This window comes from Camelina sativa, chromosome 9 (genome assembly GCF_000633955.1).
Source record: "Camelina sativa cultivar DH55 chromosome 9, Cs, whole genome shotgun sequence".
In the NCBI taxonomy this organism is placed as follows: domain Eukaryota; kingdom Viridiplantae; phylum Streptophyta; class Magnoliopsida; order Brassicales; family Brassicaceae; genus Camelina; species Camelina sativa.
Genome location: NC_025693.1, coordinates 6,985,332 through 6,997,501, shown reverse-complemented (window position 1 = coordinate 6,997,501; position 12,170 = coordinate 6,985,332). Strand labels below are relative to the sequence as shown.

The 12,170-nt window shown below is 34.3% G+C and overlaps 3 protein-coding genes across 4 annotated transcripts; 1 reads left to right on the top strand and 2 right to left on the bottom strand.

The window, feature by feature from the left end:
- On the top strand, positions 3,363-4,592 carry LOC104715078 (F-box protein At3g28330). Its single transcript, XM_010432529.1, has 2 exons — positions 3,363-3,732; positions 3,817-4,592. The coding sequence occupies exons 1-2, from the start codon at positions 3,363-3,365 to the stop codon at positions 4,590-4,592; spliced, it is 1,146 nt and encodes a 381-aa protein (XP_010430831.1).
- On the bottom strand, positions 6,904-8,815 carry LOC104710667 (probable inactive serine/threonine-protein kinase fnkC). 2 transcript variants are annotated; one of them, XM_010427304.1, is made up of 5 exons: positions 8,471-8,815; positions 8,196-8,369; positions 7,651-7,932; positions 7,412-7,569; positions 6,904-7,309 (listed from the first exon to the last, which is right to left on the bottom strand). In XM_010427304.1, the coding sequence occupies exons 1-5, from the start codon at positions 8,806-8,808 to the stop codon at positions 7,152-7,154; spliced, it is 1,110 nt and encodes a 369-aa protein (XP_010425606.1). In that variant the 5' UTR covers positions 8,809-8,815; the 3' UTR covers positions 6,904-7,151. The 2 variants fall into 2 exon arrangements, with proteins under 2 accessions (XP_010425606.1, XP_019085772.1); XM_019230227.1 differs by lacking the exon at positions 7,651-7,932.
- LOC104710665 lies at positions 9,882-12,047 on the bottom strand. The gene is made up of 5 exons (XM_010427302.2): positions 11,639-12,047; positions 11,367-11,539; positions 10,836-11,118; positions 10,370-10,740; positions 9,882-10,271 (listed from the first exon to the last, which is right to left on the bottom strand). Exons 1-4 carry the CDS (start codon positions 11,938-11,940, stop codon positions 10,563-10,565), a joined length of 936 nt encoding a protein of 311 aa, XP_010425604.1. The 5' UTR covers positions 11,941-12,047; the 3' UTR covers positions 9,882-10,271; positions 10,370-10,562.

Here is a 12,170-nt window from a genome sequence, read left to right as displayed (position 1 = left end):
GAGAAGTCTTATTGGAGTTCAAGATGTGAATGGAGAAGATTTCAAGCTTAAGGGGGACAATGTTAGTGTAAGCTTGAAATAGCTTGAGGTGCAAGCTAAGTATATTTAGAAGATATCTAAGTATACATATCTAAAGATTTAGGAGTATCTAAATTATGTAATGTTTCCTAAAAGTTGTTAGGATGAATATTTACTTTTTCTCTATATAAACTCTAATGCTGAGTTGTGGCATTATGTGTGAGAGATTAAGAGCTTGAAGAGTTTAAGGTTTTGAGTGATTTTCCTTAAAATTAATAAGAGAGTAATTCTTATTTGTTCTTCAAGTTATTAATATTATTAGTCTTTTAATAGCAATTCTTGCGTCAAGTCGTCGATTCAGTTTGACTTGTCTAAGTCTTTACGTGAATCCATTGTGCCATTTATCTCAAAACAAAATCCTCCGAAACCACTAAAGTCATTCAAAATGTCCACTAAAACACTTCTCACGATTACTAGTCTCAAATTTTATATTTAGCTTCTTTTGTATCCTTTTTTCTTTAAAGTTTCACTTTTATAATTGGATATATAAGGCTAACTAGATGATAACAGGTGTTGCACTAGATAAATTATTTCAAAAGTTTATTTATATATTAAAAAAAATTGAAATCGAAAATCTTATTTATTTGAAGAGAAAATTGTTTAGGATAACTTCTTTTTCGAAAGAAATAACTAAGATAACTCACTTAATTTTTATTTCTTAGATAACTCACTTTTTATATCAAAATTATTATAATTCCAAATCTATCCTTATTAAAAATTTCTCATTAATTTTTAAATAACATTGAAATCAATTCCAAAACTATAAACTATTTATTATTATATATTATTAGAAAACATTGGTATACACTTACTGACATCTTTCTACTCTTCTCTCACAACTTTACGAGAAGAAATCATTTTTGTTTGCTTTTTCTGTTTTTTTCTTTAGCCTCTTAAGGTTATTTGCTGGGTATTTTCTGATTTATTTTTCTACCTAATTCTACAGAATTTAATGGATCAAGAGGCTGACCGGCGAAAGAATTTTCTGGAGAATGATTGTTTGACAAAGTTCGGTAGTCGTTAGAAACGATGGACCTCTTGATATTAAACAGAAATTTTCTTTTTTTGTTTTGAAATTGGGCTAATGGGCCTTTTAATATTAAACTTTGCCTAGTTGGAGTTTTCATTTTAAATAAAATTATAAAATAACATAGAGAATAAGACGAAAAAGAAAAGTAGGGCTGGGAAAAATAATCGGTAACCAAATAACCGATTGAACCGAACCGAAAAAGTCAAACTGAAACCAAACCGAAGTTCTTCAAATAACCGAATGGTTAATAAAATTTCATATTAAAACTAACCGAAACTAAACCGAACCGAACTGAGAATTAAATAGTTAACCGAAATATCCAAAAACCTAGAATATACCCAAAATAATATACTTAATATTATGAGAAACTATAAAATAAACTTAAAATATTAATTATTTCTACATTCAAAACAATTAAATACTTTAAATAATCAATATATTTAAATGTTATTATTATGAATTTACAAAGTTAAATACTATTTTGCAGTGTTCAAGAAAGCGGTTTAGGCGGCCGCCTAGGCGCCGTCTAGGCGCTAGGCGCTAGGCGCTCAGTAGACGCCTAGATGACCGCCTAAACCGCTTAAAATTACATTAATTTAATTTTAATATTTATTTTTGATTTTTAACTATATAGANCTAGGCGCCGTCTAGGCGCTAGGCGCTCAGTAGACGCCTAGATGACCGCCTAAACCGCTTAAAATTACATTAATTTAATTTTAATATTTATTTTTGATTTTTAACTATATAGATTTAAATTATTAAGTTTTATATTTGTATACGTAATTATAAATGTTTATATGTTGTTAATATAACTTAAATAAATGTATTTTTGTTAATTTTGTTTATAATTTATAATTTTTTTTTTCTAACATATATTTGTACATAATTTTATATATATAATGTTTTATGTTGTAAACGCCTAAACCGCCTAAAAACCGTCTAGGCCCCGATTAGGCGTTCTAGGCGCTAGGCGTTGGGTCACCGCCCAGATACCGCCTAGCGCTTTCTTGAACACTGCTATTTTGTAAAATTGGATCACTATTTTCCCCCCTTTTATATTTTTGTAACGTATTTTTGGTTAATTTCGGTTATTTGGTTATCTTTGGTTACTTTTGGTTATATTAGGTTTATTAGATTAATTTCAATATAATTTATGTTAGTTATGGTTATCTCTTCAACTAACCGAACCGAAACCAAAACCGAAAAAACCAAACCGAAACGAACCGAAATTTCTAAAATATCCAAATGGTTATTATATTACTATATCCAAACTAACCGAAACTGAACATAACCGAACCGAAATCAAACGGTTAGCCGAATGCCCGGGCCTAAGAGAAAGGAAAAAAAATGTTTGCACCGTCGTTTTGTCTAATATTTCATTTTTCAATGTAATTTAAAATAATATTTTAATATTACAATATTTATGTTGTCAAATAGGAAAATGAATAATATTTTTTTTTTATTTTTTTTTTGGAGGGTTGAATCTTAGCAATAAAAGGCTGAATCTCAGTAGATCGTGGCAGCAAGGCCACTCTGCCACTTACAATACCCCGTCGCGAATTTATGTGGAAGAATAATATGGTAAAGATGTAAAAGACTTAATTATTGGAATGAAAAGTTGTAACAAAAAATACAAATAAATTATAGCACAAAGACACAATTTTGCAATAAACATATGATACAACTTAGTAAAGAAACAGCTACAAAATTAATTTTCAAAAAAAAAAGAGAGAAGAAACTAATATTTTACAAATTGTACGATTAAAAGTTTATTGAGATTGTTAATATTGTATAGTAGTTGAAAGAACAATAAAAACAAAAAATTTATAAAAAAAGTAGGATTAAAAATCGCAACTTTTTTCACACTTGAACTCCGTTTCTTTCTCTCTTGCGGTTGCCTCATTTTCTCTCTCTCTCTCTCTCTCTCTCTCTCTCTCTCTCTCTCTCTCTCTCTCACGTTTTTGTTTATCTTAACAAACCGCCTCTGAGGCATCCTAGATTAGGTTATTGTTACCAAGAAAGCTAAGATTAGGTTATTGTTCGTCTGTGCCTTTTTCGTTGTGTAACAAGAAACCTTTGCCGACTTGAAACACAAACGTGGCTTATATGTAACACATGATCAGATTCTCTAATTAGGTCCAGAAGCCCAATATACTAGTGGTTATTTATATATTATATATAATAAATAATATCTTATTTTTAGGGTTAGTCTTTGAAACCGAGTAAACCCTAAACCGATATCAAAGCAAAATCAATGGAGTCAGGAACGAAGAAGAAGAAAACGATGGCTTACTACACAGAAGATCTCATGTTAAATATATTGTCGAGATTACCACTTAAGTGCATCACATCTTTCGCAGTGGTTTGCAAGGAATGGAAATCGATACTCGAATCTCAATATCTACACGACCTTTTCATGTCACATCATCAAAACTCGCATACGTCGTGGTCACTCATGTGCAGAGACACTCAGAAAGAAGTCGTGGCTCACTACAGGTGCGAGACTTGGGGACTTCCACGTTCTCTAGGCTCTTACATCTCCTCTTTCCTAACCCACAAATTCAAATTCCAGGAGGAAAAAGTTACTGTTGATGCATACACTGATGTCGGGTTGATTCTAGTTAGTTTGAAACCTACCTTCTATGTGGCTAATCCGATTTCACGACAATGTGTTGAAATTAAATTACCTCCTCTTCCTCCTCGAGAAGTTGAAGGATTCAGACCATCTGCACTCGCCACACGAACTGAAAATGGTGTCGTTTCAGATTACAAAATTGTTCTGATGGACAAAAAGAGCGAAGATACCGGCACAATAAGCTTACTCATATATTCATCTAAGGCAGGTGTCTGGCATTTCAACACTCTCCATACTCCTTTCGCTTTGAGGTGTGTTACTTGGTTCAATCCTGTTAGCTTGAACGGAAACCTTTACTGGCTTGGCTGCACTTACGGGAGAGACGATCATGACGTTGTTGTATCCCATAATTTATATGCTACTGGTTTGGATTATTACCAATGCAGAGTTATACAGTTCCCTGATGTAGAAAACAATGTGAATTTCAGAAGAGCTTGCACAACATCTCAAGGATCTTTAATGTATATGAACATTATCAAAGAAGACAAAGATGATGGAAGTGTAATGAATAAGTTATGTGTATGGAGATTACATAGCAAGGAATGGCAAATAGTATCTCAAATATCTCCGGCTTGTATGAAGAGGGGTTTAAATTACTATCCGTTGGCAATAAACCCTTTTGATGCTAATAAAATGTACTTGTGGAGTGAGCTGCATAAATGTTTTGTATCTACTACTAACTTGAACAAAGGCAAGTTTGAGCGTCACAAGAACTTGGAATGTAGCAGCGATGGTCACGTTTTGAGCTTTGCTAGAGAATGGAATCCGTTTGAAGACCTCTTTGACTCATTCTCTTCCAAGTTTGTTCTCCCACGTTCGCTGCACCGTATCCCTTCAAGAGAATGGTGAGAGGAGTTTCCTTGCTTCTTATTTGTTTTTCTATCTATTGTTATTTCCTAAGAGGAACGAGCTGTTTTAGCTTTTTTGGCTTACATTTTTTGACCTTTGAGTACTTTGGTCTAACTAAGTTAGTAGAAAAGGGAAACTGTTTTATTTTTTACACTTTGATGATTGCTAATGACAGAACATATGAACAGAACACATTAATATACCGCAAAACAAATTTCGATGCGGCCAGCATTGACTGCTTGTTCGATGTGTGAAATGTATACATAATACTTTGCGGGTATACTTGAAATGTATACAAAATACAGTTTTTAGTTAATTGAAAGGAGATCTTTGGTTTGTGTTTTCCTTCTCTTTCATAGTTACCATTGGTTATAAATATAATTTTTTGGTCAACCAGGTATATATATTTCTATAGCCACTACTGTATGTAGATTCGTTAGTACCAGAGAGAACCCTAATTACTTATCACAGTAAACCCTAATTCCAATAAAAATATTGGTGACAGTGAAGAAGAAGAAGAAGATGGGTTCCTTAACAGAGGATGTTTTGGTAACCATATTCGTGAGATTAACGGTAATGAGCATCACTACTTGAACATAGGTTTGCAATAACTGGAAATCAATTCTTGAATCCCAATATTTCCGAGAGCATTTCCTTTCTTACCATCACAAAAACTCGCATTCTTCGTGCAGGGACTCTCCGAAATAACTAATGGCTTACTTTGGATGCAAGATTTGGGGACTTCCACGATCTCCAGGTTCTTACATCTCTTCTTTCATAACCGAAACGTTCGAGGCTTACACCGATGTAGGATTTATTCTCATCAGTTTGGCTAATACGATCTCTAATAATATAACCTACTATACGTAGCTAATTCGAATTCACGAAAATATGTTAAGATCCCTCCTCATCCTCATTCTCAATCCTCCTACAGAAGAACTATTCAGAGACTTTGGACTAGTCAGACGAATCGAAAACGGTGTCGTTTGTGGTACAAAATTGTTTACATGGATATAAGTGACGTAGATGATCCAAAGTTGCATATATATATTCATCTGAGACGGGCTATTGGAGTTCCATCACTCTAACATCCTCATTTTCCGTTGCCCGGTGTTGGTTTGTGTGACATCGTTACCTAGAACGAACACCTTTACTGGGTCGTCTACAGCTTAAGAAACGAAGCAGTTGTTGCATCCCATGATTTCTACGCTAGTAGCACAGAATCTGATGGATACAGGCAGGGCCAGTGATAGATATGTGCAACAAGTGCATTTGCACTGGGACTATATTAAAATTACATGTATTTTAAGACTAAAAAAAAAAATTCAAAAAAAATTTATATGTGATTAAGGCCCATTTTTCAAAAATGAACTGGGACTATAACCATTTTTGTGATTCTTACACCGGATACAGCGTTATGTTATTCACTGATGTAGGTGAAGATGTCTTAGTGAGAAGAGCTTGCACAACTTCTCAAGGATCTCTTATGTATATGAACATCATGTATAAAACCCCAGCGAATAAGTTATGTCTATGGAGGTTAGAGAGCGGTGAATGGCAACTAGTATCCGAAATCTCTATGGATTGCAATAAGGACGGTAGCAAATACTTCCCAGTGGCTACAAACCCATTTAATGTCAGTACTATATACCTGTGGACCAGGATGCATAAATGTTTGGTATCTGCTAACTTCAACGAAGGAAAGCTTTGGTTTCACAACAACTTGGAAGTTGGAACAGAGTAGCCATGGTAACATTTTGAGCTTTGCTGGAGACCTGAGCCCATTTCAAGCCGTCTATGATAGATACTTTATCCCGTTTGTTCTCCCGCATTGGCTGTATCGGATCCCTTCCTCGCCATCATGAGCAAAGGTGGGAGACGTTTCCTTTTACTTATTTATTTATTTTCAACTTATTTTTATTTCCTAGTTGTATTAGATATTGGTAATTTTGATTTGCTTATTGATGATCGTTAACGATGCAATGAAAGAAGAGTATGGATTCGTTACCTAACGTAGTAACATAAACTGTACAACCAGCTTGGTAGATCTCTATGTATCATAGAATACATAACGATATGAATAATAGAGTGAAAAAAAAAACAGAGGAAAACAGAGCAAATAACAAATAAGAACTCATGAAACCTAGGAACATGAAGTTCATTTTGGTGAGAAACGTTTTAGTATTTCAAATTACTATGATACGCAAACTTATTTCCAAGTTGAGTTTAGAAGTTTTGTTTTACAGTCATTGTTGGATCTTATGTTAGTTAAGTAAGATCAAGAGTTTTTCAATGGTAGGTAGATGAAGACTGCCTTTATTCTTGGTTTTCATCTATTTAATTAGGAAACAAGCACACAAAAAGCATGGAGAATTGGGAAAAGTGGTAGATAGGCTCCTACATAAGGAAGACCAATCCTCCAATTATTAACACAAAACACACTTAAATTTAAAACATAAATATGTGAATTCGGTTGACTAATCCAAGTAACTTCGGTATGGTTCTCTGGTCTTGTTCAAAACTCTCTGGTTCGACTGGTAGTTCGCATAAGGCAAAAACTTAACTTGGAAAGTATTTAGTGTTAGATAAGTCTTCAAATTCGACCTCTAACTTCAATGTATCATTCACGAGAAGACCTTTAGAAGTATCCTGCAGATCAGCAAACGATACAAACCTCTGGAATCCCCAACTACTTGCTTGATCCGACCAGCTTTCGACTGTCGATAAGATAGTGACAAAAGAATGGTTAAATCTGAAGGAACAATATTATCAAAGTAACATTAGTCACACTATAATTCGTAGCTTTATATTATATTTACCGTTCGTCTCCATATCTTTAGAGTACTTCTGATTTATAATTCGTACTTTAGCTTTTAGGTAAACTCTTTCATAAGGCTTAAAATCAGGCGCAATAACATATACCGACAACGAGTTACCCTGTCCTTCCCCATCGCCTCTTGGATACATTTTCAGAGCCCTAAGAGTTATACATAGGAAAATAGTTAAATTTTTATTAAATCATATTACTTAGACCAGTTATGACTTATGAGGAAATCACCAGCTTCTTCCTCCGATCAACAACATGTTAGATAGATAGACATTTTGCTCTAGTGAGGAGAAGTTGGATATCGTCCACTTGAGAAGGCGGTTATGCAAATTCTTAGTGAAGGAGAACACTTCCATTTTGTTAAAAACTTCAGTGACAAATATGTCGACACCGAATAAAACACTGTCACCGTCGAAAAGCCAACCAGCATCTGGATTGGCTACTTCGCCGTAGGATCTAACGTTACCGTATCCCCAGTATGGTTTGGACAGAAAAAAAGCGTTTTGCATCTGTCTCTGTGTACCAGACATAAGTTTGAGATTGTGTATTTTAAATGAAAATTTTGGCATTTGAAATTACGTAAAACCATCATCGTCTCAGTTGTTTTAATTTTAAACGTTTAAAGCTTTATTTTTTAAAAGCTATATAACATGGCGAATGTGATGGCCTTTGTGTTTTTGTGTACAACTTGCAATGAAATTTTGATAAATTGACTAGAGAGTATAAGAAAGCAGATGCTATGGAGAAAAAGGTACGAAAAGGGCATAAGGATGTACCTTGATACAGTGAAGTACTTGTCCTCTTTCCGGTTATAAATGAAGAATTTGACTTCTGCGTAAACTTCTTTAGGAGAGTTAAATAGTGCTGAATTGTCTATTTGGACGTACATTGAAACCCAATCAGCTGGAGCACCATCCTTAACGTTTCCTTTATGATAGACAATAAATGTCCTGTTTGCAAATGAATATATATACTCTCACTATCAAATGTGTCTTTGTAACTTGAGATGCAAGGAAATGCACAAAACCGTAAAATAAAAGAATATATGTACCAGTTGTATCCACCGGATTGAAAAGGACGCGTTTTGTACTTCTCGACGTTTGGAGAAGTGGCGAGTTTTGTGAAAGATTCGATTTTGAGACAATACGTAGACGGTTGACTAACTCTCCACAATTCTCTCCTGTCAGAGAGCTTATCGGCGGAGATTGGGCTATCAATAACGGAAATGGAAGATGTTGCTATTGAAGGTTGTGTTATTACAAGTTTCATGAATTGGAATGCAAAGAAACAACAAAAGAAGCAAACCAAGCACATTGCTCCATAGTTTGTCTTTCTCTTCTCCTCCTGAAACATGTTTTCTTCTTTTTTTATCAAACCCTTCTCAAACATGTTTAATCCAGTGAGTTGATAAGTGTGACGGTACTTATTTATAATTAAATCAAAAGATTGATATAAGTAATGGCGTTAGTTAGACATATTTTAATTATAAACACAAAAGGGGTGAGTTAGGTATATATGGATCACATACATAGTAGCCACATTTCTTTTGGTTTTTGGCTTTTTATATCTGGTGTAAAGAGTTCCTAAATCGCAAAAAGTTACTTCAACCATACATATGTACGTGCGTGTCTTGAGACTTTTCACATTGCAATAACTTGGATTGCGCCTAGATAAGATTTCTTGAATTATCTACCAGATTTGTCCAAAAAGAAAAGAAAAAAATATCTACCAGATACGATTTTCTCAACACGTGTTTCTTGAATTAATAGTAAACAATAGAAGTAGTAGTACCTAATTTAGAATGGAGAGGAATTAACGAGAAGCACTATAGACCGTATACGCCACACACTAGACAGTAGCTTCTAGCTACAAAACAAGAAGATGGACCCAACAGCTGAAGACTATTTCATATTCTTTTCACGGGCCGTAAATACATCGAATACCCCCTAAAGATAATTCTATCAATATTGTTTACGAAGTTTAGAAGAACAAATACAAATATAAAAGTTGGCTATATCATGCATTTATATTTGTAGTAATTCTTTGAAATGCCACATTCTAAAATATCACAATTATTGTATTTTAAAAAATATCACCAAAGTTTTATTTTTTCAAAAAATAGCATAAACACAAAAACTGATTTTCAAAGATGTAAAAATAATTTTCAAAGATACACCGAAAGAAGAGTATGAATTTGTTACCTAACTTAATTTACATAAACTGTATAAAACTAGCTTGGTAGATGATCTCTATGTATCACATACTCTCTATATAACCATGTAAATAAGAGTGAAAAACAGAGAAGAGAGCAAATAACAAAGAAGAACTTATGAAACATAAGAACATGATGTTTATTTTTGGTGAGAAACTTTTTATTATTTCACATTACTATCATACGCAAACGTATGAAGAATGCTTTTACTAGCTTAGTAGGCAGATAAAGACTGCTTTTACTAGCTTGGTAATTAGCAGATAAATACTGCTTTTATTCTTAGTTTTCATTTATTTAAATAGGAAACAAGTACACAAAGAGCATGAGGGAAAAGTGGTAGATAGGCTCCTACCTTAGGAAGACCAATCCTCCAATTATTAACACAAAAACACTTGGCAAAAAAACTGCAAAGAGTGTCTATCCGGTTATCTTGTCTTGTTTGAGGCTATCCGGCTCGGCTAATCGGTCGCAAAAGGCAAACCATAACTTGGGAAGTATTTGGTGTTAGAGAACTCTTCAAATTCAACCTCTATCTTCAATGTATCATTCACGAGAAGACCTTTAGAAGTATTCTTAAGATCAGCAAACGGTACAAACTTCTGGAATCCCCAACTGTTTGCTTGATCCGACCAGCTTTCAACTGTTGATAAGATAGTCACAAATGAGTGGTTAAATTCTAATGGACAATATTAACAGAATAAGTAGCATTAGTCACACTACTGTGTCTAATTAATTTACCTTTCTTCTCCACATCTTTTGAACCTTTCTGATCTATAATTCGTAGCTTAGCTTTTAGGCAGTGCCGGCGTTGATGCGGTGCAAGCGGTGCTTTTGCACCAGGTTTCATTTATAAAAAAAAAATTAGAAGGCTTTGAGCCCTCAAAGTTTAATATTTTTGATAAAAATGATTCTAAATTTATGAAATCTACAATTAACACCTTAAAAACATCAATTCTTTTCTTTTTTTTGCACCATGTCCAACAACAACTTGAGCCGGGCCTGCTTTTAGGTAAATCTTTTCATACCGCTTAACACCAACCGCATAAACATATAACGACAATGAGTTACCCTGTCCTTCCCCATCGCCACTTGGATATACTGTTAAAGCCCTAAGAGTTATACATAGGAACATAGTAAATAGTTATAAATTTTCATTAAATCAAATTTACTTAGATCACTTAATTATAACTTATGAGGAACTCACCAGCTTCTTCCTCCGATCATGAACATGTCAGATACATAGAGATATTGCTCTCGTGAGGAGAAGTTGGGTATCGTCCATTCAAGAAGGCGGTTATGCAAATTGTTAGTGAAGGAGAACACTTCCCATTTGTTAAAAACTTCAGTGACAAATACGTCGACACCGAATACAACACTGTCACCGTCAAAAAGCCAACCAGCAGCGGGATTGGCCACGTCAACGTAGGGTCTAACGTTACCGTATCCCCAAGATGGGTTGAACAGAAAAAAGCGCTTTGCATCCGTCTCTGTGTACCAGACATAAGTTTGAGATTGTGTGTTTTAAATGAAAGGCATTTGGAATTATGTAAAATCATCAACGATTGTTTTAATTTTTAGAAGTTATAAATTTTGTATGTAAACTCATTTTAGTAGTATTTACGAGAATTACCCTATGTAAGTGGCCGTTTGTGTTTTAAATCTAGAGGATGCAATGAATTTTTGATTAATGTATACACTAGTGCTTATAAGAAAGCAAATGTTATATGTGATATACCTTGATATGTGAAGTACTTGTCCTGTTTTCGGTTATAAATGAAGAATTTGACTTCTGCGTAAACTTCTTTGGGAGAGTTAAGGAGTGTTGAATTGTCTATTTGGACGTACATCGAAACATAACCAGCTGGAGCACCATCCTTAACGTTTCCTTTAGGATAGACAATAAATGTCCTGTTTGCAAATGAATATATATACTCTCACTATCAAATGTGTCTTCGCAACTTGATATGCAAGCAAATGCGGTAAGCCTTAAAAGAAGATGATACTTACCAATTGTATCCACCGGATTGGAAAGGACGGGATTCATACTTTTCGACATTTGGAGAAGTGGCGAGTTTTGTGAAAGATTCGATTTTGAGACAATACGTAGACGGTGGACTAACTCTCCACAATTCTCTCCTGTCATAGAGCTTACCGGAGGTGACTGGGCTATCGATAACGGAAATGGATGATGTTGTAGTTGGAGGTTGTGTTGTTACGAGTTTCATGAATTGGAACGCAAAGAAACAACAAAAGAAGCAAACCAAGAATATTGCTCCATAATTTGTTTTTCTCTTCTCCTCTTGAAACATGTTTTCTTCTTTTTTTACCAACCCCTTTTCAAACAAGTTTACTTATGTGAGTGTGTAACTGTGACGGTAGTCATTTATAATCAATAGATTGGAGTAAGGTCATCTGCATTGGTAGAACAGGGTGTTCTTAGTCCAATAAAATGATAAATATATTGAACTGTGCTCATAAAACACTTTTTTAGTTCTTGATGTAGAACTGATATTGGCTCAGTTCTAAACTGACGTGGCAA